Source organism: Ornithorhynchus anatinus, chromosome 2, assembly GCF_004115215.2.
Source record: "Ornithorhynchus anatinus isolate Pmale09 chromosome 2, mOrnAna1.pri.v4, whole genome shotgun sequence".
Taxonomy (NCBI): Eukaryota; Metazoa; Chordata; class Mammalia; order Monotremata; family Ornithorhynchidae; genus Ornithorhynchus; species Ornithorhynchus anatinus.
In genome coordinates this window covers 45,750,515-45,778,204 of record NC_041729.1, presented here as the reverse complement: position 1 = coordinate 45,778,204, position 27,690 = coordinate 45,750,515, and the positions used below count along the sequence as shown (strand labels likewise).

Here is a 27,690-nt window from a genome sequence, read left to right as displayed (position 1 = left end):
GGAGAATCAGTCAGTGATGTTTGAGTTCCTGCTGTACTAAATCTCTTGGGAGAGAATAGAATTAGACATGATCCCTGCCTTTAAAAGCTTACTATCTAGCAGGGGAATCAGTAAAGTAAATTACAGGTGGGAGGAAGTAAAGATATTGTACATAAGTGCTTAGGGGAGGCTGTGAATGCTTAGGTGGCAAGGATGTGCCAAAGTGGCAGTTGGGAAATAGAAGATGGGGAGATTAGAAATGGGAAACCTGTGGTCTGCTGGATTTGAAGGGGGAGGGTGGCCCAGATAAGAATAAGGGCTTGAACAAGAGATCACTTCTAGGAGAGACAAGAACGAGGCACAGTGAATAGGTTAACTTGAGATGAGTTGGAGTGTAAGCAGAGAAGATCAATCAAACATATTTATTAAGTGCTTACTGTGTGCAAAGCATTTGGGAGAATACAGTATAACAGAGTTAATGAAAGCTGATAAGGAGAAAGAGGATTGAATGCCTTCACGGCCGTGGTCAGGAGTCTCTGCTTGATGCAGAGAGAGGGTAACCTTTAGAGGTTTTTGAAGAGTGGGGAGAAGTGTGCAGAACCATACTTTTGAAAAATAATCTGGGCAGCAGAGTGAAGTCTGGACTGGAGAGGGGGAGGTGGGAAGCTGAGAGATCAGCAAGGAGACTGTTGCAGAAATCAGGCCCAGAATTTGACTAGTGTGTGCACTGTGGTGGCTATTTGGATTGAGAGGAAGGGAAGAATTTTGGCATAGTGGAGGGAAAAACTGACAGGATTTGGTAACAGAGTGACTCTAGAGGTCCTCCCTCCTCTTGTCTCTCCCCAGTCCAGTTCTTACTTCATTCTGCTGCTCAGATCAGTGAGACCGTTGTTGGGCAGGGATTGTCTCTATCTGTTGCCAAATTGTATATTCCAAGCGCTTAGTACAGTGCTCTGCACATAGTAAGCACTCAATAAATATGATTGAATGAATCAGTTTTCTTAAAAAAATGCTCAGTCCACATTTCCCCATTCCTCAAGAACCTCCAGTGATTGCCAATCAAGAACCTCTACATCAAATAGAAACTCCATACCGTTGGCTTTAATCACTCAATGAATGGTATTTACTGAGCACTTATTGCATACAGAGCAATGTACTAAGCACTTGGGAGCATATGGTACAACAAAGAGATACATTCCCTGTCCACAATAAGCTTGCAATCTAAGGCAATCAATCAATAAGGCAGTCAACTCCCTCCTACCTTACCTTCGTGTTCTACTGCAACCCAACCTGCACACTTCACTAATGCCAACCTACTCAGTGTATCTCATTCTGTGTCTTGTCATCAACCCCTTGTCTTTGTCCTCCCTCTAGCAGGAACTCCCCACCACTACCCCAACCCCTTCATATACAACAAACCACTGCTTTCCCCACCAAGAGGCCTCCCCCAACTAAACCTTCTTTTCCCTTTCCACGTCATCTATCCACTTGAATCTGTACCCTTTAAGCACTTGATATTCACTCCACCCTCAGCCCCACAGCACCTATGTACATGTCCGTAAATTATTTTAGTTTAGTCTTCACTAAACTGTAAGCTCTCTGTGGTCAAGAAATGTGCCCAATACACTGTTGTAGTGTAGTTTTTCAAGGTTTTAGTACAATGTTCTGAACACAATAAGCACTCAATAAATACCATTGATAGGTTGAAACAGAAGGAGTTGAGGGTCACACCAAGGTTGCAGAATTCATAGATGGGGAAGATGGTGGTTATCTCAACTAATGAAGAAGTTAGGTGGAGCTAGAGGATTTGGGAGGAAAGGTGGGAAGTTCAGTTTTGGACATGTAGAGCTGAGTTGCCAGTGGGACATCCATGTAGAGAGATCTTGGAAATAAGAGTAAGTGTGAGATTTTAGAGAAGGAAAGAGGCTCCCCCCAGATCTAACTCTTGGGTTACAGGGCCATGTTTTAGACATGTTGGGGGGATTGCAAGCAGGGGCTCAACCTAACCCCTCACTCAAGAACCTGATGTCTGTCTGGATGGCTAACTGGGATTGCTAGAGCAGAGATATATCTGTCTTAGAATAACAACACTCTCCAGGTGATGGTTTTCACTGCAGAGACAACAAACCCTTACCATCACCAAAGCTGTTTCCTACTTTTGCCTCCAGTTCTGTGCCAAGGGGAGGAACCTAGCTAGACAGAGTTTTCCCAGCAATTTATCATGTCTGTTGATCAGCCAGATGTGGTGAAGGGTTGCAGTTAAATGATTTGTTCTTGGAAATAACAAGCCAGGAGCATATCTTTAGCCATGATACTTGTTTTATTGGTAGGTAGTGGCCCAGTATGCATGAGGTCATTTCTTGGATACAATCATCTTTTCCATATATAGCAAGTCTGACGAATGAATGACCTTATCAATATTTCTGTACTTGGGATTACTTCCACGTTCTGTTCTTTCAGATAGCATTTATCCATTCAGTGAGAGTTTATAGCTTTGAGATCATCACTCACTATTTATTTTAGGCAAAGGTTCTTTCAGCTGTATACTTGGCATGAATCGTGTCAAATAATTTTTTTTACAGTTACTGCGTAGACATATCTGAGTTCACAAACTTTGCACACTATTTTAATTGGTATAAATTATACTTTCCTCCTCTGTCCCAACAATAAGCCCCATCCAAGATGCATTAATACTCATAAATTTTGCCTCTACTACCATGACAATTGGATTGTTATTCCCGAGGAAAGGAAGAAATGTGTCAACATTATTAAAATTTAGAACACTTGTTTGTTCCTGATGAAAACTTTGTGGAGATGAACAAATAGTGCCACTTTGGTCCATTTCTATCCACCGATTAAAGGTATTTATTGAGTGCTTACTGTGTGCAGAGCAGTCTAGTAAGCACTTAGGACAGTATAATACAATAGAGTATGTCGACCCAATCCCTGCCCACAAGGAGTTTCCAGGTTGGATGTTCACCTTCTATTTTAACATACCTACTCTCCTGGCTGTGAAAGATGTTTTCATTTTTGTTAGTCAAGTCCAGAAAAATTTGGAATAATTTTGAGCAGTGCTTTTCCCTCAGAATTGTCTTTTCTCTTCTTTTTCCTGCAGGTAATCTTTATGATTTGGAATGCTTTTAATGACCCTCTGTTTGGCTACCTTCAGGACAACTCCAAGGCTCCATGCTGTTCAAGACGTCAGATGGCCATTTTATATGGAGCTCCATTGTATGCCTTAGCCTTCTTGCTTCCTTGGTTCCCTTGGAAACATTATCATGAAAATGACTGGCTCAGTGGACTTCACCTGGTGATATCCTTGTGTGCCTTCGATGGCATGCTGACCTTTGTGCTGCTGGCTCAGTGTGCCCTGTTTGCAGAGATTTCCACCAGACACGAAAGTCGGCTTCAGCTTGTTAAGTACAACCAGGTGGCATCACTGGTTGGGTCTACCAGCATCCTATTCTGTGGCCTCTTCTCTGACAATATGGAAAACTTTCCTCATTTCCAGGCCTTCTCTGTCGTAGTAGCTGCTCTTTCCAATGCCTGCCTCTGTTATACCGGCTTGTACAGCACAAGTCAGTATGAGCTTAAAGAAAGCCCTGGAGACAACACGAACCCAGATGGCAAATCAGAGCTCTCCTGGGGGTCAGTCATCTTGCTGACCAAGCAGATTTTAACCCAGAAAAACTTCTTGCTTTTTTTGGCAATGAACTTCTTCCAGGTCTTCCATGTAGCCTTCTTCAGCAACTTCATGATGATCTTTGCAGATAACCTTATCCCTAAGGATGCTCTTTCTTCCTCCGTGAGGAGTATCATGTATGGGGCAGGGTTTATTTGCCCTCAGGTATGTGACTGGGCTTTTGACTTTTCTTATGGGGATGAAACAGGACAAGAGTTAACACTGTTTTTGTTGTGGGGAGATTGAAGAATTCAGTGATATCAGTAGATTACATAAAAGACATTCTTACAGGAGGGTTATGAAACAGCCACAAAGTCACAGCACCAGCATTAAAAATGAACTCTGTACTCTAGCCATTAGGTAATGGAGTTGATTTTTCAAAACTCCTCAAAGTACTTATCTCTGGAAGGAAGGAAGGAGGAAAAGGAAATGTTGAGGATTGATTTGTGAGTTTGTAACTAGAAGGGAAGAGAAGAAATTAAAGGAAGGATTTATGGTGGTATTTAAGCTATTGCTATATGCCAAGCACTGTAGCAAACTCTGGAGCAGATAAAAGATAATCAGATCCCACATGGGGCTCACAGTGTAAATAGGAAGGAGCACAGGTATTGAATCCCCATTTTGCAGATGTGGGGATGGAGGCATGGAGAAGTTCGTTCATTCTTACTGAGTGTTTACTGTGTGAAGAGCACTGTACTAAGCACTTGGAAGAGTACAGTATTGCCCAAGCTCAAACAGCAATAAATGGTGAAGCCTGTATTAGAACCCAGGTCCTCTGACACTGAGGCTCATGCTCTTTCCACTAGGCCAAGCTGTTCCCTAGAATCCTTGAATTAGAAGCTGATGCTACTGGTTGTGAGATTCCATCCATGAATGTGAGTGATGTTGAGAGGAAAGTTCTTGTATACTCTGCCCATGAAAATATAGTGGGGCCATTTATTTGGCCCGTTGCCATTTGCGGCGAGCAGTGCCATGAACACCAAGGATTACTGTCATGGGACTGATATGCCCTGCCCCTCGATACCTGAAGTTAGATTGCTCTGAACTCTGAAAGGTCAACTGTGAGGAGTGTTTTCCCATGGGCATCAAACTAATTAGAATAATTGAGGACAGCATTTTCCTCAGTCTTTAGTTTCTAGAGCTCAATCTAGAACTCTTAGCAGTAGTAGAATTGTAATTGTTCATCATTTTTTGGTCTGCAAAAGTGTGTCTTCCAAAGACAGAAAGAAACTGGGTGTTTATACCTAAATTGTGTAATCATCCTTTTTTGAAAAAGTCTCCAGCAATTTTGGGGTTATTTCCTAGAAATCTATAGGCTTGATTTTTGAGATAGACTGTGCAGCACTCTTCAGGCTAAAGAGAGAAAAATAACAGTATTTACAGAGGTGATGTACAAATAGCTCAGCATTACTTTTTAGTTTGAAAGAGTTAATGTTTTCTTTCATATATTAAGCATTCCTATAAATGTTAAAAGCAGGGGAGTTTGAATGATGGTGAAAAGTGATAATGAAGAGGATTCAATAAAAACAGAATTGGAAGGTGAAAGCAAGGTGATGGAGAAAAAGAGGGTAGAAATACAATTTATATTTTCAATCCTTTTAGCCTGAGGATCCAGGAATTTGGGATCAGTTCCCCCTGGATCTTTAACGTTCAACATCAGCAGAGTTAATGAAGTGGTCAAAAAACATTTTCAATGTGGGTCCTTTCTGCTTTGTTTGGAATTTACAGGCCCAAGGGACATTGAAGGTAAAAAGATTCTCATCCCAATTTGAAAAACTGGCTGAAAACTTCAGACTTGGGAGAATGTAATGTGTATGTCATAAGCTTTATGGTCTTGGCTACACTTAATGTGATCGTTATTATATAATGTTGCACTAGCAGATATGCTCAGCCATACTTACTCTGTATGTTTTGCAGAAACTGGTCCTGCCTTCTAAGTAGTCAGACTTACTCTCCATTTGCAGTTCTTCTGCTTATCCTTTTTTTTTTCAATGGTTATTTAAGCTCTTACTATGTGCCAGGCCCGGTGATAAACACCAGGGTAGATATAAGCTAATCAGGGTGGATGCTGTCCCACATGAGGCTCAGTCTTAATTTCCATTTTACAGATGAGGTAACTGGGGCACAGAGAATGTCCAGGTCATATAGCAACAAGTGGAGGTTTCAGGATTATAACTCAGTTCCTTCTGACTCCCAGGCCCGTGCTTTGTCTACCAGGCCACGCTACTTCTCTCCCCAAGCTGTCCTGGTAGCATCAGGCTTACAGGCTGAGGTCTCCTGCCTCTCCAGCTCTCTTCTCCTCTTTCCTGAGACTCCTTCTTCTTTCCCCTTCCTTTGCCCTTCTAATCCAGCCCCTCCATTGGCTCAGACTCCCAGTCAGTCATGGTCTGGGAACCATCTCCAAGCCAATCAGGACATTTGGCAGTGAGCCAGCCTAAGACAAACTCCTAATTTATGTCTTTATAGATAAAATGTATTCATCTTTATAGTGTGTACTCACCTTTAAATTGGGTTCCTGTTCTGTTTTTTCATGCTTTTTTTGAGCTTCCATCAGGGCTTTTCTTTCCACATAGAAATAATAAAAGCCAGCACGATTGAGTACGCTGATAATTAAAGTGAACAGCTTGTTGATTCCACATCTTCAATGCCCTGGTTTAGTGTTCACTATAGAGCCCATCCTTCTGTTAATTTTATTGGTACAAAATTGAGGGTAAAATTAGGGTCTGGAATTCCTCCTAATCAGCATTCCTGGGTTCTGGGTGCATGACCTTAACCTGTGGGATTTTAAACAGTTATTTACTCAAGTCATATTAAAAAATGACTTGCTTGAGCAGGGATAGGGGCTTTTCAGATCCTGGTTTTTCCTTTTACCTCCCTCCATTGCCCAAATGCCACTCCTGATGATTTAATAATTATGATATTTTTAAGCACCTACTGTGTGCCAACCACTGTTCTAAAGCACTGGGGGTAAAGCAGTGCTGTGGGGCTGTGGGGTGAGGTGAGTATCACAGTGCTTAAGGAGTGCTTAAGGAGTACATAGGGAGTGGCAAATAGGGTGGGGAAATGAGGCTTCATGGAGGAGTTATGATTTTAGTAGCAGTTGGAAGAGGAAGAGAGTGGTGGTCTTTTGGATATGAAGGAGGAGGGAGTTCTAGGCTAGAGGGAGGGGGTGAGTCAAGAGTTAATAGCAAAAGAGACAACTTCGAGATACAGCTAGTAGCTTGGCATTAGAGGATTGAGGTGTGCAAGCTGTGGAAAGGTTGGGGGGGAGAGGTGATTGAGTGCCATTAAACCGATGGTAGTAAGCTTCTGTGTGAAATGGAGATGGATGGACAACCTTGGTTTTTCTTGGCCAGGGTGAAAGCCACACTGTATAACTGCGTAAAGCGGGTGATGGCATATTAGTGCACTACTGAAAAGTACTGTACACAGAGAAGTCTTGTCCCTCTGCATTAGACTCCATCTTTAACACTGGCCCACTCTCTCTCATCTCAAGACATTGGGCAAAATCTGACTTAACTCATTGTAAACCAGCACAAGCTTGTATCAGTCTGCACCTGTCTACACACAGTTAAGGTCCCCCCTCAGCTGCAAAGTTGACAGTACTAAGCCAAAAAGATTAGTTTACTCTGGGGAGACAGCACAGCACCTAAACATATTACATTTTAGTCAGAACAGAAAATCTTCAAACATATTTGTTGAGTGCCCACTCTGTGCTGAACACTGCATTAAGTACTTGAGGCAGTAAAATAGTAGTAGAGCTATTGTAGTGTCCAGTCTCCTTCATGGCTGTGAGAACTCTACTAACCAAACTCCACATCTGACTTCTAACAGTTTTATTGAGGCCATTAAGGTGACATTTTTAACATCAAAGGACAGCAGAGGATCAAGAAAATTAACCTTCAGAGCAAAATCAACCCCTGAGCTTTAAAGCAATACTTGTCACTTCACATCTTTGCTGGGAGGAATAGGCAAGGAGAATGGCCAAAAGCAGGATGCTAGACTGTCTGGGGAGCTGAAGTGGGGAAATCATATCGGGAAGGACAGGAGAAATGCTTTAAAGGCCCCGTGAAGCAAACTGGACCTACTTAAATGTAAAATAATTAGAAATGGGTTGACTCACTTAAACGCCTTGAGAAGATTGAGACAGATGGAGACACAAACAATGCCTGGGACTGTAGAAAACAAATGCAAAAGTTCAGCAAGTGACAGCCTTTCTATGCATGTGTGGCAGGAATTGTAGGATGCTTGTTGGTTTTAACCACGTTTTGAATATGCTGATTGAAGTCTCTGACTATAATGTCATTTTCCAGTCGGAAGGCCCACTAAATATCATTTCTTGTAGCTAAATCTGCCAAACTGCCTGTTGGGATAAGCAAGGTATTTACTTGTATTCAACATTTATTAGGCAGAAAGGCAAAGGAGCAAGTGGAAAAATGTTTGATTTTTCTTATTTTACTTTTTGCAAATCCTCACTATCCTCCTGCATCCTTTTCACTTTTCTGAATACTGTCAAATTCTGGCAGTTTATACACTCATGTATAAAAGGGGATATCACAATACCACATTTTAAAAAGTGGAGATCTTCAGCCCTTTAGTGGCAGCACAAGGAAGATATAATTGAATTTGCTGGTTTTCTAGAAAACTTTCTATTGCAATGAAAGGTCAAGAAATGCCTAGGATTACATGGCTTATTGAATTTATCATTCCTTCAAAGCAAAGAAGTCAGGCTAGGAGGCCCAGCAGAAAACTTTTCCATGAAATATAATGTGAACTAAAGTTTTTACTGACAGTAAGAAATGTAATAATTTCAAGAATGAAATTTCAATTTGAATCACAAAAGAAGGATCAGAACCAATGGTAGGAAGCATCATGGAGTAACATAAACTAGGGATTGTTCCTTTCTCTTTCAAAGAAGGAAGTGAATTTTTCCCTTATAATTATGGTATTTAAATGCATACTCTGTGTCAAGCACTGTTCTGAGCACTGGGGTAGATACGAGTTAATCAGGTTGGACACACTGTCTTATATGGGGCTCACAGTCTAAGTAGGAGGAGGATCAGGTATTGAGTCCTCATTTTCCAGATGAAGAAGCTGAGAAGTGAAGTGAAAGTCACACAGCAGGCAAGTGGCAGAGCTGGGGTTAGAGCCCAGATCCTCATCCCAGATCCTTAGATATCTAGGCCTGTGCTCTTTTCCCTAGATCACACTGCTCCTCTGTTATACTGTAAAGACTTGGTGAGTGTCAAAAGTTCATCTCTAAATTTCCATGTTTGGATTTTTATTTTAAAGAGTTTAAGCCCATTAATGTTACCATGATCAGCATTTAAATTGATTAATTTTTAGCTGATGGTGGTGTGTCGTCTTGCCCAGGTGAAATGATGAGAATCATTACAAATTTACCACTGAAACAAGTAGCTTCATTGGCAGCCTTGTTTAGTAATAATAATAATAATGTTGGTATTTAAGCGCTTACTATGTGCCGAGCACTGTTCAAAGCGCTATGGTAGATACAGGGTAATCAGATTGTCCCACATGAGGCTCACAGTCTTCATCCCCATTTTACAGGTGATGTAACTGAGGCACAGAGAAGTTAAGTGACTTGCCCACAGTCACACAGCTGACAAGGTGGAAGATCCGGGATTCGAACCCATGACCTCTGACTCCCAAGTCCATGCTCTTTCCACTGAGCCATGCTGCTTCCCCGTAGACCTTTTGGCAGTGGAAATGCAATTTTCCTTTTTGGAATAGTCTACAACAATTCTAACATCTGATATGTTGCAGTTGACATTTCCATTAAGATTTGTAACCATCTCTTGGACTTAAAATGCTGATGCTACCTGGTCCAAGTATAGTGTCCAGTACAGGGTGGAGGAAGCCCTCACTGAAAATTTAATTCTCTGATATTCACATTTTGGAGAGTTTCATTTAGATGTTTCCCGGAAGTAATCTAGTGGAAAGACTTTGGGTGTGGGAGTAAGAGGACCTGAGTTCTAATCCAGACTCCACTTTCATTCATTCGTATTTATTGAGGGCTTACTATGTGAAGAGCATTGTACTAAGCACTTGGACTGTACAATTTGGCAACAGATAGAGACAATCCCTGCCTAACAATAGGCTCACAATCTAAACGAACTTGCCAGCTGTGTGGTCTTGGGTAAGTCACTTAACTACTCTGTGCCTCAGTTACCTCATCTGTAAATAGGGATTCAGTCCACCTACTTAGGCAGGTCAGGGACTGTGTCCAATGTGATTAACTTGCATCTACCCTAGCATTTTGTTCAGTGCTTAGCATAGGGTAAACACTTCACAAGTATCATTACAAACCATTATATGCACTTTTAATAGTGGGTCGGTCGGTTTCCATTTCAGTGCCTGGTGCTCATCAGTCATTCTTGGCTGAAGAAGTACGGTTACTATAAGGTGGTCTTGTATTCCTTCTACGTAGAAGGAGCAACAGCAGCTGTAATGTTCATCTTTGGGCAGGACCACTATTACTTGTTGGGACTTTATCTCACCATTAACATGTAAGTAAAACTTGTTCCTTTTCCTTGGCACGTGTTTGTTTACCAGTCATAAAAAATGTTTTGAAATATGAACAGGTTCATTCTATATTTTAGAAATCCTTTTCTTTGACCAGCATAGTTAGACTTGGGAACATCACTTCCAGGAACCAATTCGGGACAATCTGACCTGAAACGTGTGCTTTAAGAGGATCCACCCATCCTTGCTTGAGTGGCAGAGCCACTTGGTCCAGTTGGAAACAGTCATTGTGGGATTAAACTGACTCACAAAACTGTGATTCACAGCCTTGATCTTGGGGTGGAGGAGCTTAAGGAGCAGAACTACTGGATCAGTAACAGTCTGTTCTTTAACTCCTTTATAACTCCTTTACTGGCCCAGGTATGCAATGGGGGTGCGATTGGCATAAGAGGTGTTTGATTGGATTACGGATGTGCCTGTGTGACCCTCTCTGATCTGCCTCCACCTTATGGATTTTAAACTATCAAGACAGTGGATCAGGAGCCTAGATAAAGCTATTCACTTGTCTGGTCATCTTGAAGGACTTCACCTGATTAACGGTTATAGCACAAAGTTTGCTAATCTTTCCTTTTCCTTCCCCTTCCCTTCTCCTTTTCCCTTCCCCTTTTCCTTTCCCCTTTTCCCTTCCCCTTTTCCCTTCCCCTTTTCCCATCTCCTTTTCCCTTCCCCTTTCCCTTTTCCCTTTTCCCTTCCCTCTTTCCTTCCCCCTTTCCCTTCCCCTCTTCCCTTCCTCTCTTCCCAGACTAAGCCCGGAGGGTGACCCTTACATCTGCTTATATGTCCAGACCCCAGACCTGCATCTCATCTGGACATTTCTATTTAGATATGCATCTACAGAAAAAGCCAGTTTGAATACTGTCTCTTTTGTAATGCCAGAAGTTGTTTACCTCAAGGGCATAAAGATATTTACATATTGAATTTAATAGGAGAGTTGAGTTATTTTAGTATCTTATTTGAAACATAGCAATTGCTAAATGTTGTAGAATTATAATTAAAAAAATAATTTTAATTATAAAATTATTTTTTACTAACCTTGGCTCAAACAGTTTTTTTCTCACTATCTTTTCCTTTTCTTCTTGAAAATTTTTAAAGATTCTGTTTTTCCCCTCTTTCTGATGTCAAAAGAAAAAATTCAGTCTTGTTTTTCTGGGATACTCTGGTTTTTTACAAGAGGTACCAGAAGTTTTAATAACTATCAGTATGCTAAGGAGGTAATTTTATATGACAAGGGCAAATTAAGGAAAGTTTACTTTCTTGAAAGTATCTTTCTCTGCTATGTAACAGAGCTATAAGGGTACAGAGGAAGATGACCAAAATGGTCAGGGGTATGGACAAACTTTTATATTGGGGTAGACTGAAGTTCAATCAATCAGTGGTATTAATTGAATATTTACTATGTGCAGAGCATTGTACTAAGTGCTTAAGACTCTTCATCTGTAAAGACAAAAGCTAAAATAGGACATGATCAATGCCTATAAAATCACAAAGGGACAAGTACAGAGTTGTTGTTCACCAAGTCCCACAGCAATAGGATGAGAAAGAACTCACTGAATCTTAAAGATGGTAGGTTAAAAACGAACAAAAAAAAAACCCTTCATACACAGTGGGTGTTAAGAATATGGAATTTGTCCCACTAAAACTTGTACAGGCCAAAATATGTGCAGATTCCTGAGGGGTTTGCATACATGCATGGACTCTAGAGGGTTATGTGAGGTAATCAGTGGTATTTCTTGAATGCTTATGGTGTGCAGAGCACTGTACTAAACACTTGAGAAAGTACAATGTAATTGCTGGTAGATTCGATCCCTGCCCACAAAGAGCTTTCTTTATGGATGTAGAGGGGAAAAGTCAGGGATGTCAGATGATCCTTTCCAAGGAGGGCAACAGTCATCACGTGTTCCCTCCTAGGGTCTTGTTACTTATTTCAGGAACAGAAGAGTGGACATGGTGAACTATTCCTTTAACCTGAACATTACAACACATTAATAACTGTGGTATTCGTTAAGCACTCATTATGTGCCAGGCACTGTACTGAACACTGGGGTAAATACAATATCAGCGGATTGGACATAGCCCCTGTATCACCCAGGATTCAGAGTCTTATTGTATGCTGATATATTTTTCCAAATGAAAATAGTAGCTCCATATTTTGTTAGGGAAATAATGCCCAATCAGGGAATGGAAGAATTCCCTTGATGTGTTTTTAGTTAAACTATGAAAAAATTTGTTAGAAAATTGTTTCCTATGTGTAAATTATTTCTATATTATCATGGCTCAGTTTACACTTATAGACATTTCCCCGACTGTTTACCAAGGGACAGATCTGAATTATATTTGTTTGTATATTTTATATATATAATATTCCATATAAATGAATAGATCCTGAATCAGTTTCAGCACCATCAAGAATGCTTCCTGTCATTAATCTATTTCCCAAATCTCTTTTATAAAGCAAACTTCTTCCAGTGATTCCATATTGAACATTTTTTAATGGTATTTTTTAAGCGCTTACTGTGTGTTAGGCACTGTACTGTGTTAGGCACTGTACTAACCATACTGGGGTAGATACAAGTTAATCAGGTTGGAACAATTTTCTCTCCTTAATACCCCAAAACTTCTCTGCCTTCCTTTCTGTAAATGTAGAAATGCATTTTCTGAGTTTTGGATGAATCTTATATGCAGCCCTCCCCACTTATATTTCATGTTTTTGTCATGTTCTCTTTTTCAGGGTCATCGTTCAAGCTTCTTTTAGTTTATTTAATCTTCCTTTGGCCGACATCATTGATGCCGATTTACTGAAATTCAAACGGAAGTAAGTATGTACATGTAAGGTAAACTTGTAAAATATTGAAGCCATTCACTTTTACACTTAGTTATGTTTTACTTGGAGAGCCCCTTCTTCTGGAAACACTGTCCACCCTTGGCTTCACTGACACTGTCATCTCTTAGTTCTCCTCCTATCTTTCTGGCTGCTCATTCTCAGTCTCTTTCACAGGCTCCTCCTCTGCCTCCCACCCCCTAAATGTGGTTGTCCCTCAAGGTTTTTCTGGGTCCTCTTCTATTCTCCATCTTCCTTGGAGAACTCATTTGCTCACGAGCCTTCAACTACCACCTCTATGTGGCTGATTTCTAAATCTACATCTCCAGCCCTGATCTCTCTCCCTCTGTGCAGTCTTGTATTTCCTCCTGCCCTCAAGACAGTTCTACTTGGATGTCCTGCCATCACCTCATACTTACATATCTAAAACAGAACACCTTATCTTCCTGCCCAAACCCAGTCCTTTCCCTGACTTTCCCACCACCACCACCACCCTTCCTGTCTCACAAGCCCATAACCTTGGCACTATCCTTGACTCCTCTCTCATATTCAAACCCCCATATTCAATCCATCTCTAAATCCTGTCATTTCGACTTTACAGCATCACTAAAACCCACCCTTTCCTCTCCATTCAAACTGCCCCCACGTTAATACAAGCATTTATCGTCTCCCACCTTGATTACTGTATCTGCCTCCTTGCTGACTTCTCTGCCTCCTGTCTGTCCCCACTCCAGTCCATCTTTCACTCTGCTGCCCAGATCATTTTTCTATAAAAGCGTTCAGGCCATGTTTCCACACTCCTCAAGAACCTCCAGTGGTTGCCCATCCACCTCTGCATCAAGCAAAAACTCCTCACTATCCGTTTCAAAGCACTCAGTCACCTTGCCCCCTCCTACCTTATCTCGCTATTCTCCTAATTCAACTCAGCCCGCTTGCTTTGCTCCTCTAGTCTTCTAATCTTCTCACTGTACCTGAGTCTCACCTATCTCACTGCCAGCCTCTCTTTCACATCCTGCTTCTGTCCAGCAACGCCCTCCCTCTTCATAGCCAACAGACAATTACTCTCCCCTCTTTCAGAGCCTTGTTGAAGGCACATCTCTTCCTTTCCTCTCCTCCCACACCTTTCTACATCACCTTGACTTGCTCCCTTTATTCATTGCCCTCTCCCAGACCCACAGCACTGATGTACCTATCTGTAATTTTATTTATTTCTATTTCTTTCTCCCCCTCTAGAGGTAAGCTCAATTATTTCTATTTCTTTCTCCCCCTCTAGACTGTAAGCTCACTGTGGGCAGGGAATTTGTCTGCTATATTGTTATATTGTACTCTCCCAAGTGCTTAGTACAGTGCTCTGCACATAGTAAGTGCTCAATAAATATGATTAACTGGCTGACAGACAGTCCTTGTTTGACCTGAATTGTATGTAATTTGATCCACTGTAAGTAGAATTCCTTAAAACTGCCTCTTTAGTGAAAAGCTGAAGCAGATTAATAATAATAATAGTAATGATGGCATTTGTTAAGCGCTTACAATGTGCCAAGCACTGTTCTAAGTACTGAGGGGTGGATACAAGGTAATCAGGTTGTCCCACATAGGGCTCACAGTTTTAATCTGTTTTACAGATGAGATAACTGAGGCCCAGGGAAGTTAAGTGACTTGCCCAAAGTCACACAGCTGACAAGTGGCAGAGTTGGAATTAGAACCCATGACCTCTGACTCCCAAGCCCGGGGTTTTTCCCCTGAGCCACACTGCTTCTCATGAGCAATCCTTATAGCTTATGATGATTCCCACCCCTACCCACCATTTGGGCTACCTCTGTCTTTGTCTGAGTCTGATAATCTCCTCTAAGAAAGACAAAGATGTTAGAGGGCTGAAGTCTCAGTTTTTAGTCCATGACCTTTTACCTAGATTGTCTTGCAAATTCATAGGACCTAAAGCTCGTTGTGGGCAGGGAACATGTGTGCCAACTCTGTTATGTTTTACTCTCCCAAGTGCTTAGTACAGTGCTCTATACACAGTAAGCGCTCAAATACCATTGATTTTACAGGATCAACAAGTGGTCATCACATGGTCTGGAAACTAACCAGTTTTAGCTGGTTCATTTTACACAGCTTTTCTTAGTGCACATCCTCTGTAAAGTTAGGGACAGCTGCACATATCCTGAAGACCGGGCATAGTTGTTTTTATCCACTGATTTTTTTTTTTATGGTATTTGTTAAGTGCTTACTATGTGCCTGGCACTGTTCTAAGTGCTGGGGTAATAAAAATAATTATGATATTTGTTAAGTGCTTACTATATGCCACGCATTGTTCTAAGTGCTGGAGTAGATACAAGTTAATCAGGTTGGATACAGTCCCTATCCCACATGGGGCTCACACTCTTAATCCACATTTTACAGATGAGGTAACTGAGGCCCTGAGAAGTTAAGTGACTTCTCTAACTCACACAACAGTCATGTGGTAGAGCCAAGATTAGAACCCAGGGCCATGCTCTATCCACTGAGCCGTGCTGCTTCTCTATCCAGGGTAGAAACAAGGTAATCAAGTTGGACTCAGTCCATTAATAAGTGTATATTTTCTTTTAGGTAAAAGACTTTCAGGAACCAGTTGTGTTTATCTTAAGGTGAAATGTTTTATGTTGATTTTTCTTAGAACAATGCTATAAGGGATTAGTTCTTGACTTTAGATTACATACTCTTTACCAGAATTATCCAGAATGATGTACTCAATTACAGATAAGAAACATAGAATATTAATGTATTTCTATTGTCAGAAAGGTTCCACAATAGGGGAGCTGATTTACTTCACAGGAAATAAAATGTACTTCTTTACCTTCCCTGGTAACTCTTCATGCAACGTCTAAGCACAGGCTTGGGAGTCAGAAGGACTTGGGTTCTAATCCTGGCTCTGCCACTTGTCTGCTGTGGGACATTGGTCAAGTCACTTCACTTCTCTATGCCTGTTACCTCATCTGTATAATGGGGATTAAGATTGTGAGTCCCATGTGGTACAGGAACTGCGTCCAACCTGATTAGCTTTAGTCTACCCCAGTGCTTAGAACAGTGCTTGACACATAGTAAGCACTTAACAAATGCCATTTTTATTACTATTATTATTATGCACTTAAATATCAAAATATAAACAAAAAAATCCCTCCAGCTTCCTGATCCCCTGCTTCTCCCACTCCACTGCCTTGGCCCTTTTTAACTTTCTCTTGCATCTTTCCTCAATCGTGGGTTTTAAAATTATTTCCCCATTTCCCTACAGCTCCTGTGTGCCTCTGCTCACCTGGAGCTAGTCAGAAAGTAGGTAGTGTTGTAAAGTTGCCACTGATATATTGTAAAGCATAAACATTTTGAAATGTTCAGTGCCATCCCCTTTAACTTAAAACATCTGAAGTCAAGGTCTGACTGTGTTCTTGTTAAGAGGTCCTCTGTTTAAGAACTGATGTGATCAGGATAGAAAATAAATATGAGTTCCCTATGACATTAGGGGATCCTTTCTCAGTTGTAAAACTAACCGCCTTCATGGGTAATCCCTTGTGCCGTTATCCTCTGACTCTTCAGGAAGGATCCATCTTACATAATCGATCAATTGTTTCAAATTGGAACTCCAAAGTGATGCAGCGTGAAGTAGTCGTAAAGGTAGTCATAAAGGTTATAGTATTGTACACTGTGCAGAGCACTGTACCAAGTCCTTGGGAGAATGCAACATAATAGAGTTTTTAAACACATTCCCTGCCCATAATGAACTCATAGTCTAGAAGGAGAGACAGATACTTATGCTGTCGGATCATCTCTGACCCATAGCGACACCCAGGACACATCTCTCCCAGAACGCCCCACCTCCACCTGCAATCGGTATCCGTAGAGTTTTCTTGGTAAGAATATAGAAATGGCTTTCCATTGCCTCCTTTTGTGCAGTAAACTTGAGTCTCCACCCTCGACTCTTTCTCATGCTGCTGCTGCCCAGCACAGACGAGTTTTGACTTGTAGCAGATTGCCTTCCACTCTCTAGGCACTGCCCAAGCTAGGAATGGAATGGATATGCCTCTGCTTGACTTTCCCTCCCATAGTCAAGACTGGTAGAGTATTGGAAACTCTCCAGGTGTGACGCTGAGAGGGGCAGACAGTAATATAAATAAATAAATTAAAGATATATACATAAATGCTCCCCTCTCAGGATGGTACCTGGAGTGTCCAGTACTCTACCAGTCTTGGCCATGGGAGGGAGAGTCAAGCAGAGGCCCACCCATTCCATTCCTAGCTAGTGAGTGGAAGGCAATCAGCAGCAAGTCAAAACTTCACCTGTGCTGGGCAGCAGCGGCATGGAAGAGAGTCGAGAGCAGAGACTCAAGTTTACTGCGCGGAAGAAAGTTATGTTAAACCACTTATGTATTTTTACCAAGAAAACTATGGATATACTACCAGAATGATTGCAGATGGAGGTGGAGCGTTCTGGGAAAGATATGTCCTTAGAGTCGCTATGGGTCAGAGGTGACAGCTTAAAACAAGGCATAAGTGTTCTGGGGCTGAAGGAGGGATGAATAAAGGGAGCAAATCAGGGTGATACAGAAGGGAGTAGGAGAAGAGGAAAAGAGGACTTAGGGAAGACCTCTTGGAGAGATGTGCCTTCAATAAGAGTTTGAAAGTGGGGAAAGTAATTATCTGTCAGATATGAAGGATCTTTCCCAGAGCCTGGTTTGGGCCTTCATCCAGAACTGTGGGACATTGATTGGCACTGGAAGTCCTCAATGGACAAGTCTATTTGCAAGTATGAGAATATGAGAAGCCCCTTGGCTTAGTGGAAAGAGCCCGGGCTTGGGAGTCAGAGATCATGGGTTCTAATTCCGGCTCCGCCACTTATCAGCTGTGTGACTTTGGGCAAGTCATGTAACTTCTCTGAGCCTGTTACCTCATCTGTAAAATGGGGATTAAGACTGCGAGCCCCACGTGGGGCAACCTGATTACCTTGTATCCACCCCAGCCCTTAGAACAGTGCTTGCCATATAGTAAGTGCTTAACAGATGCCATCATCGTTATCAATATGAGATAAGGAGAGAGTATTAAATGTTAGCAGGGTCAGGAGAGTGTAAACCTCCAATTTTCCAAACATCATTAGAAGACACATAATACGTTTCCTCGAGAAACCCAAAGGAGGCAGATTTCCAAGTCTCTGAGAAGAGTCACCCTACAGTTGCTCATCAATCAGTGGTATTTATTTAACACTGTGTGCAGAGCACTGGACTGAGAGCGTAATACAGTTAGAAGATATGATCCCTGCCCACAAGAAGCTTACCCTCTAATAAGATTGTAACTGATGGATTTGGAACTGCTGGTTGAAGCAGCAACAGCCTTCCTGAAGGTGGTTTGGGTACCAGGCAAGTTATTGATCCCACGGTATGAGCAGTTCGCCTTCCTGCTCCACTGTTTTGGAGTTGCAGTTCGAGTAGTGCTCACTAAGATGTTTCTAATCTTTGTAGTCATGGCAGCCATCCCAAAGGCAGAGTGCTATTCCTAGGTCTTTAGAGGCATCATTCTCCCAAGGGTAGTGTAGCTCGTAGGCCTGCAAAACAATCCTTTTGGGGAGTCTGTCCTGCTGGATGCTGCCCATCTTTTGTGGATTTTGCATGGCAGTATCCCCAGTCTCTGCCAGTCTCACTAATATTCTGCCTTTCAACTCTAGTAATAATAATTATGATATTTGTTAAGTGCTTACTTTGTGCCAGACACTGTACTAAGCTCAGGGGTGGATACAAGCAAATCAAGTTGGATGCAGTCCCTGTTCCAGGTGAGTCTCACAGTCTCAATCCCCATTTTCCAGTTGAGGTAACTGAGGCACAGACAAGTGAAGGGATGTGCCCAGGGCCACACAGCAGATAAGTGGTGAAGCCAGGATTAGAACCTATGACTTTCTGACTCCCAGGTCCATGCTTTAACCACTATGCCATTTACTTGGGACGAGAGTTTCTCCTATCTGGGCCTCTCATCCCTCTTTTCCTGGATCAGTCTTCTGGAGTGGGTGGCTTCCTTGGCCTTGTTTGTGAACCCCATAGTTATCCAGGGGTCCTGATTTTCTTTTCCAGAGAGCCGAGTAAGTGGTGTGCACATTCGGGCTGTCTAGAGCAATGGGATTTTTAACTCAGTTCGGCCATAGGGTGGCAGCAAAACCTTCTGGGCAAGAGCCTTCTGATGAAACGAACAATAATTCCCCTCCGCCAATGTAAAAATAGATTTCCTCATCAGAAGCTTTTGAAATAGTTACTTCAATTAGCTTCACCTTCCACACAATTTGAAAGTTATTATTTCAGAATGAGATAAGGCGTATTGAACCCTTGCAGTTTGACCCAAGAAGAATACAATTCAACGTTACACGTTAGAGCTTCCTTATCAGTTGGAATTTTTAAAGACGCCAATAAATATTTTGGTTAATGTGTTGCCCAGAGTTCATTTACCCTTTAAACTTATTTCAAAGTCCAATGCATTTTCTGTAATTAACTCAGATTTCCTAGCTTTTAAGAGTGAAATGAGCCAGAGGTAAGGTGGATGCTTTTGCCCATTCAGTTTTGAATACTTTAAGCTCTGTAGAGTCAGCTTTTCAGCCCTGACTGTAATGGTTTATCTGATTAGTGAAATCCAAACGGCTCATTGTTACTGGGGTTGGAGCAGAGTGGGAACACCCCATCAAGGAGTCAGAGTTCCCCTTCCCCTCCCTTCAAAGCATTATTGAAGGCTCATCTCCTCCAGGAGGCCTTCCCTGACTAAGCCCTCCTTTCCTCTTCTCCCACCCCCTTCTACGTCGCCCAGACTTGTTCCTTTTATTCATTCCCCCTCCTGGCCCCACAGCACTTATGTACCTATCTGTAATTTATTTCTGATAATGTCTGTCTCCCCCTCTAGACTCTAAGCTCGATGTGGGCAGGGAATGTGTCTGTTCATTGTTATATTGTACTCTCCCGAGCGCTTAGTACAGTGCTCTGCACGTAGTAAAAGCTCAATAAATAGAATTGAGTGGATGAATGAATAAAATGTCAGACTGATATAGATGATAGCCTGGGGTGCCCTAAGCTATTTTAAAGCAACTCTTTAAAAATTCAGTTCAAGTTCTTTGTTAAAATAACTTTGTGCCTGTAGAGTTCATTGCTTTCCTCTTGCCTGCAGCAGCCTGACCCACTTAGGTTGTGAGCCCCATGTGGGTATCGGACTCTATCTACCTTGATTATCTTATATCTACCCCAGTGCTTAATACAGTGATTGATACATAATAAGCACATAATAACAATCATCATCATTATTGTTGATAATAATGGGTTCTGGGTCCTAATTATTGGTGAATTGGCAAAGGAGGACTATGAATCAGGCTCTTCTAAGCAACTGCTTTTCCAAACCTCCTTCTGTCTGCGACACTGAGCAAGAAGGAGGATTCTTACTCATGGACCCTCTGCTTCCAGGCTGGGGTTGGGTGGTTCAGAAGACAAGTGACGGCGAGTGGTGTGCCTTACCTAAATAAACACTATCCTGTCTTGGGGTTTTTTTTAATTTGATTTCCCAATTTTTACCAATTAATTTATTTCCCTTTTCACAATTTATGATCAGGTTAGTGAAATAGGGGACTGAACACTAAGTAGCAAGCATTATGTCTAAATCATGCCCAAGCTTCTTTTCATCTCTTTTAGTTTTCCATGAACCTATTTGGCTGGTGGAGTTTGCAATAATACAATCAATTGGCATTTTTATTCTCCAAAAAAAGTGTCGAAACAGTTGATTTCCAGCTTTTATCCTGGGTATGAGATCAGGTACTAGAGAGGTAGGATTCCTCCATAATGTTGGCTTTTTGGTAGTGGCCTGGCTTCTCTCCATTAGCTTAAGTATTTACTGTTCTGCCTTGACCTTTGGCATTTATCGAACACCTACTGTGTGTCTTTTACTTCCCATGTTGGCAGAGATAAGGGAACTCTGGTCCCTTATAGCCCTGCTTTTCAATCCTGTACCATCTCACAGTGTTTCTCCGAGGCATTTGTTGTTTTGATTCAACCTTTTATTGTTTTGGAAGGGGCAAACAAAGGGACAGGATAGGCCAGAATCCAGTTAAAGATGCTGACCTCATTCTCTTCAGATCTTTGGAAGTGCTTCAACCACAATGTTTAGGTATAAAATCGAATCAAACTTTACTTTTACGTGACCCTTTAGACTTAAAAGATTTTCATGTTATTCCTATTCTACCTGTATCACTTCTTTGTAGACTCTACACCAGATTGGTTCATTTGAGTGCTTCTAGGAATATGTGGCTGCCTGCCATGCAGACTGGCATGTTTCCAAACTGTATTCCATGGCAAAGGGGAAACTGCGGGGCCTAGCAGAAAGAGCTCAGGCCTGGCAAAGAGCCTGGGTTTTAATCCTGGCTCTGCTGCTTGCCTGCTGTGTGACCTTGGGCAAATCACTTCTCTGTGCATCAGTTTCCTTAATGGTTACCTGGCGGTTCAATACCTCTTGTCCCTCCCACTTAAATTGTCAGCCCCACCTGGGACTAGGACTGTGTCCACCTTGATCATCATGTACCTACCCAAGTGTTTAGTGCAGTGCTCGGCGCATAGTAAACACTTAGCAATTACAGGAATAATTATTGGTGAATACTTATGATCCCCCTCTAGACTGTAAATTCGTGGGTAATAATAATTGTGGTATCTGTTAAGCGCTTACTATGTCCCAGGCACTGTACTAAGCGCTGGGGTGGGTACAAGCAAATCAGTCTCTGTCCCCTGTGGGGTTCACACAGTCTCACTACCCATTTTGCAGATGAGGGAACTGAGGCACAGAGAAGTGAAACGACTTGCCCAAGGTCACACAGGAGACCAGTGGTGGAGCCGGAATTAGGACCCATGACCTTGTGACTCCCGGGCTTGTGCTCTGTCCACTATGTGACGCTGGGTAGGGAATGTCTATCAACTCTGTTGTGTTATACTCTCCCAAGCGCTTAGTAGAGTGTTCTGTGCAGGGTAAGCACTTAATAAATTCCATTGATTGGGTGTAGTGCATGAAAGAGAGACTAATACTGGTCTTATCTATTCCAGGTCACCCCTTTCCTCAATGGTTTTTGGGACCAATGCTTTGTTTACGAAACCTGCACAGTCTTTGGCTCCCATGGTCATTGTCTCCATGTTAAATCAGTTTGGATATGAGAATTTGAACAACAAAGTCATGCAGCCAGACCCAAGGTAAAGTCAAAAGCATATTCTTGAAATCGCGACTAAGAGAAATAATAGCAAACCCAAATGTTTGCATCAGTTCCTAAGCAATTGTCTTGGACTCCGAATATTTCCACTGGTCACAAAATAATATGATTGGTCAAAAAGTAATATCTTAGAGAGTAAGGAATACTAAATGACATGCCATACATATATGGGGCTCAAATCAGAATTTCTTTAAGGATACTCTTTTTAAAGAATATGCATATCCATAAAAATCAAATTTTCTCTTTCTTTAGGTCAGGTTTTTAGGTGTAAAATGTTGACCCAATTTACAAGCATCTTTCACTTCAGGGAGTCCTACAAGTAGAAAATAATCTACCCTGCTTAAATGGTTGTTGGCCCCAGCCTAACAGTCAAGTATCTGTCAACTAGTTGATACGTATGATCCCAAATTTTGAAAATTTGGGTCCCAAAGAATTTGTCATTGCCCAGCACTTCAGACCTGGCTTCACAGCCCCTTTCAGCAAGGTGATTTCACCTCTACTGGGAGAACTCAGCCTAGCAGGCCCCCAGTGAGGAAAATTAGCCTCCTTATGATTTGATTTGAATTTCCAATTCTGCCTTCCAAATGTGCAGTATTTACCATTAAACCTGGGACAATAAAAAATACCATTCAGTAGTGAATCATCAGCATATGCAAGTGCCCATTCACCAGGAGTTCTTCTGTTGTTCTTTCCCAAGCACTTAGTACAGTGCTCTTCACACAGTAAGTGCCCAATAAATACGATTGAATGAATGAATATTAAGGCCCTCCCAAAGGGAGTGTAAGGCCTTGCCAATTGGGAATGGGAAAGAGAATAGTTCCAGACAGAAGTTTCTCTTAAAAAAAACATTCCATTGTTGCTTCCTTCTCCCCACCTCCTTTTAGAGCTCTAGCCTGCCTTGAGTCCTCTGTCCTAGGCCTGCTTCTCTCATCTGGCAGGACTCCAGAAGGGTACCACCTGGGGAAGGCTGACTGGCAGGACAAGGGACTGGTTCAGTGGAAACAAAGTAAAAGCAGAACATGCAGAGTAGTACACTCTCTTACGTCACTTCTTGGCAAATATGTGAATGTTTATCTAGATGGTTTTAGGCTTTTGGCCAAGTCTTGCCATGTGAATAAACTAGTGCTTGAGCATAAGTTAGGTGCTTTCATTTAGGTTGTTAGGGTTCTATGTAGTGTGCTGGAGTAGTGTTTTCATAACAGTCATCCCAAGGACCCTCAAATAGTTAATATCCTTTTGGAGGAACCAACATTACACCAAGTAATTAGCTCCCTCATTGGCAGGCTCTGACTCAGTGTTTATAAAGCGTCTGGATAGAAATGCTAATTAATAATCTTTTCTAAAAGCACAGCAAAGGTATTGGTTATCAGAAATTCCTGCATAGGTAGAAGTAGTTTCTGACAGATCCACACTAAATCAATGAAACTAATGGAACTGAGGGCCCAAATAGGAAATAAAAGTCCAAGATTTCAGGGGAGGAGGAAAAAAAACCCAATTTTAAAAACTTTCCACCATATTTCCTGTCATTTTGAAAATGACTTTTTAGTCAAACCAATTTTGATTTCTAGCATATCTAAGGAATTCAATTTTTAGATAACTTGACCATTTTAAATTTGATGATTTGTAGTTGGTGTATTTGTTGTCAGTATACAGCTGTCTCTTTTTCTGAGGGATAGCAGAAGGGTTGGAGGAGAGAATCAGCCCAGATAAACTTTAGGGAAGAGAGGCAGGGGGAGAACTGGGCTTCCTCTAGCCTCCTTTTAGAGAGAGAACTTGAACAGATCTCTCGCAGTCTCAGCAGGGAAGATAGAAAAGGGGAAGAAGAGCCAAGCCTCCTTCATTTGGTTGTCTCATCAGTACCTCTGCCGTTCCTCTCCCAAGCTCCTCTGTCGCTCTGGACTACCATGTTAATTCCTGCTGCTTTAACTTTTCCGCTTTCCTCTCTTGTCTCTCCCCCTCCCCATCCCTCCTTATTGAATGAGGTCCTTTAGCTGATGTTATACTTACAGGGAGGGATGAATCGTTGTTCCTCTCGGTGTATCACTTTGAGACAGATGGGGCGAGCTTGACATTAAGAGTAGAAAATGATGTGGTTTCAGGGCAGACCTCCATTCTGAATTTAATGGTTTCCATTTTCTCCCTAGTGACAGTTGGATGCCACCTCCAGATGCCAGTGTATATTACAGCAATCTTGTTTGGAGCTTCATGTTTATATATGGGGTATAGGGCAAGAAAACGAACCATAATCTCTCTCAATTATGTAGAGAGGGAATCTGTTCCTGAGTACAGTGCTTTAGAAATGATATCTCTGTCTACACACACACACACAGTATGCAGTTAAAAATTGCACTGAAGAGGAGTTTGATTTATTTTTCACATAACAATGGCTATAACTTGAAGGGATAAAACTTGCAGCCAAATGATAGCCAGGTAACAAAAAGGGATTTGCTAGGAGGCATTTATATTATAAGAAAAGAACTGAAAAGCATTAGGTTGAGTTTATGGACTGCAGTGAGCAGGTGTTCTTACGTAAGTCTGCTAATTGGCCAGGGAGATTGCCCAGTTGACTGTTGATGCCCTGAGGGGCTGGCATGACCCTCAATTCCTCCTATTCCACTGCCAGCCTGTCTGGACTTTGGGGATTGCTCATAAGACCTCTAGGGTGGCAGCAGGGTGAGGTGGCCTGAGAAATGGAAATGCTTGAAATGCAGATGTTCAATCAGGTAGACATGCTGATTCAGTTGTATTTATTGAGCACTTATTGTGAGCAGAGCACTGTACCAAGCATTTGGGTGAGTACAATAGAGACGGTAGATACAATCTCTGCCCTAAATAAGGGTACGATCTAGTAGAAATTTTACAAATTCTCATGCAAATTTGATTTTTCAGTCAAAAAAATGCCTTCCAAAACACTCTTGCCCATGCAAATAGGGCCAGTAACAGGGTTTTTCAAATATTTAATCGTGGTGTAGAAACACTAGTGTTACTGTTCTGTCTAGCCAAGCATGTATATTCAGCAACTATTTGTTATGTAGATACCATTTATTCCACTAACTTATACTGGTTGCTTTGTTAAAAGCCCCAAGTACAGAAAAGCAGGCCTAGCGCACTTCCATTTTGGCCAATTTTGAGTTCTTTTTTGATTATATGTTTATATAATGGGGAAAGAAATGAAGATCAGTATTATAAAAAAAAAGCCACAATTAAGCCTTTGTTAAACACAGAATAGTCTTTGGATCCATACAGGGCAACCCAAACCAATTTCAGTGCTTTGATCATGAAATAAACTTAAGTGAAAACTTAATCTGCTATTTATACAAGCATAGCCTCAAAGAGTACCATATGTAGCACTCTGTCTTGGACTTTTTTTTTTCCTTTGCCCGAGTCATTACTAGTAAAACTTCGGAAATTATACTCTCAAGAAGTGCTCAGAAAGCAATTCATTTCCAAATAACCCAGTAAACAATATTAAGCTGTAGAGAAGTTCAGTTCAGAAAACAAATGCCCTGTAGAAAGTAGCCAAGAATATAAAAAACAGTATCAAGGTTTAGCCTTTATATAATGAAAATGTCTTGGTGTTGAATTTTATGTGGTCAGTCATTAAGATCAGTTTAAGAACAGTTCACTGAATATAAGCGATCTCCATAGAGATTTATTACAGCAATAGCCACTATAATACCTGCATGATGTAGAGCACTCTGCTGTTTGCTTAATGACTTCTGTTTCTTATTAAGAGGCAATTCTCTCGTTTTATTCAATGTTAAAGATCAAGTTACCTAGGAAGAAAAGAGCTACTCTTGTAGGTCATATTGTGTTCCAGGGGGTTTCTTTCTTGCACTGCAACAAAACAAATCCCGTGCAGTAGTTCAGCTCGAAACTGAATTTGCTCACTCTTTTTGGGGGATCTTAATCGTAAAAAGAAAGCAGGTTTCCATTAACTAGAATTTTTAGGATTTCAGTGGAAAAAATACCCCATCTCCCGGACAACTGATGTTACTACAATCTTTTGGCAGACAGGGCCTGCTACCTCCAGGATTTGGTGTCGAGTGCTTTGTTTGAGGCCGAATTTCGGAGTTCCTTACACACGACCACACGTATCACTGTACTAAATACTTTAACGTATTTGATCATCATCATGATGATGATTATTACTATGGCTAAAGCTACCCAATTGTACCTCGATCAATACATTAATAATAATGTTGGTATTTATTAAGCGCTTACTATATGCAGAGCACTGTTCTAAGTGCTGGGGTAGATACAGGATAATCAGGTTGTCCCACGTGAGGCTCACAATCTTAATCCCCATTTTCCAGATGAGGTAACGAGGCACAGAGAAGTTAAGTGACTTGCCCACAGTCACACAGCTGACAAGTGGCAGAGCGGAATTCGAACCCGTGACCTCAGACTCCCAAGCCCAGGTTCTTTCCACTGAGCCACGCTCCTTCTCTGAAAAGCAAGTGTCGTGTGAAATGATCGAAAGGGGGTTAGGTCTAATATTTCACTGGGCATGACCTAACAAATACACCCTGATTTGAAATCATTGCTCGTTCTATGAAACTGGTCTATCTTCATGCTCCACCTAAGCTCTCATATTTATATTGGTTTCTTTTTCATTTAACTGTTTTTTTATTGCTAATTTGTATCTTTCCTTCTCTTTTTTCTATTGTATGTTTGGCAGTTTTTGCAATTTCTCTCCCCCATTAGACTGCAGATTCCTTGAGGGCAGAAACCATGTCCTTTACTGCTGTAATAATAATAATGTTGATATTTGTTAAGTGCTTACTATGTGCCAAGCACTGTTCTAAGCAGTAGGGTAGATACAAGGTAATCAGGTTGTCCCACGTAGGGCTCCCAGTCTTAAACCCCACTGTACAGATGAGGTAACTGAGGCACAGAGAAGTTAAGTATGACTTGCCCAAGGTCACGCAGCTGACAAGCGGCAGAGCTGGAATTAGAACCCATGACCTCTAACTCCCAAGCCCGGGCTCTTTCCACTGAGCCATGCTACATGGTGGACATTTCATATGAGTAACCAGTGATTTTATATATTTCATTTATAATCATATTTGTTAAAGACTTACCAAGCACTGTACTAAATAAGCACTGGGGTAGATACAAGATAATCAGGTTGGACACAGCCTCTGTCCCAAATAGGGCTCACAGTCTAAGTGTAAGGGGAAACAGGTATTGAACCCCCATTTTACAGATGAGGGAACTGAAGTACAGGGATGTTAGGTGACTTGCCCAAGGTTGCACAGAAGACAAGTGGCAGAGATGGGATTAGAATCTAGGTCTTCTAACTCCCAAGCCCATGTTCTTTTTGCTAGGCCATAGTGATGATAATGACTTTCATTGCTTCTTCAGGGATCAATTTTCAATCTCAGGGAAATGGATGAAATGCACAATTATGGATAAAATTCCTTATTACAAATA

At 41.5% G+C, this 27,690-nt stretch overlaps 1 protein-coding gene and 1 non-coding gene across 2 annotated transcripts in view; one reads left to right on the top strand and one right to left on the bottom strand.

Annotated features, from left to right (window-relative positions):
- LOC100076888 overlaps positions 1–27,690 on the top strand; it is a 45,490-nt gene that overhangs the window by 7,189 nt on the left and 10,611 nt on the right. The window contains exons 3-6 of the mRNA XM_007669299.3: positions 3,095–3,826; positions 10,034–10,188; positions 12,933–13,016; positions 22,094–22,237. Coding sequence (XP_007667489.2) covers positions 3,095–3,826; positions 10,034–10,188; positions 12,933–13,016; positions 22,094–22,237 — 1,115 coding nt within the window. The remainder of the gene's footprint in view (positions 1–3,094; positions 3,827–10,033; positions 10,189–12,932; positions 13,017–22,093; positions 22,238–27,690) is intronic.
- On the bottom strand, positions 17,011–17,148 carry LOC114809564. The gene has a single exon (XR_003757340.1). It is a non-coding gene; the product is annotated as a small nucleolar RNA SNORA7 (small nucleolar RNA).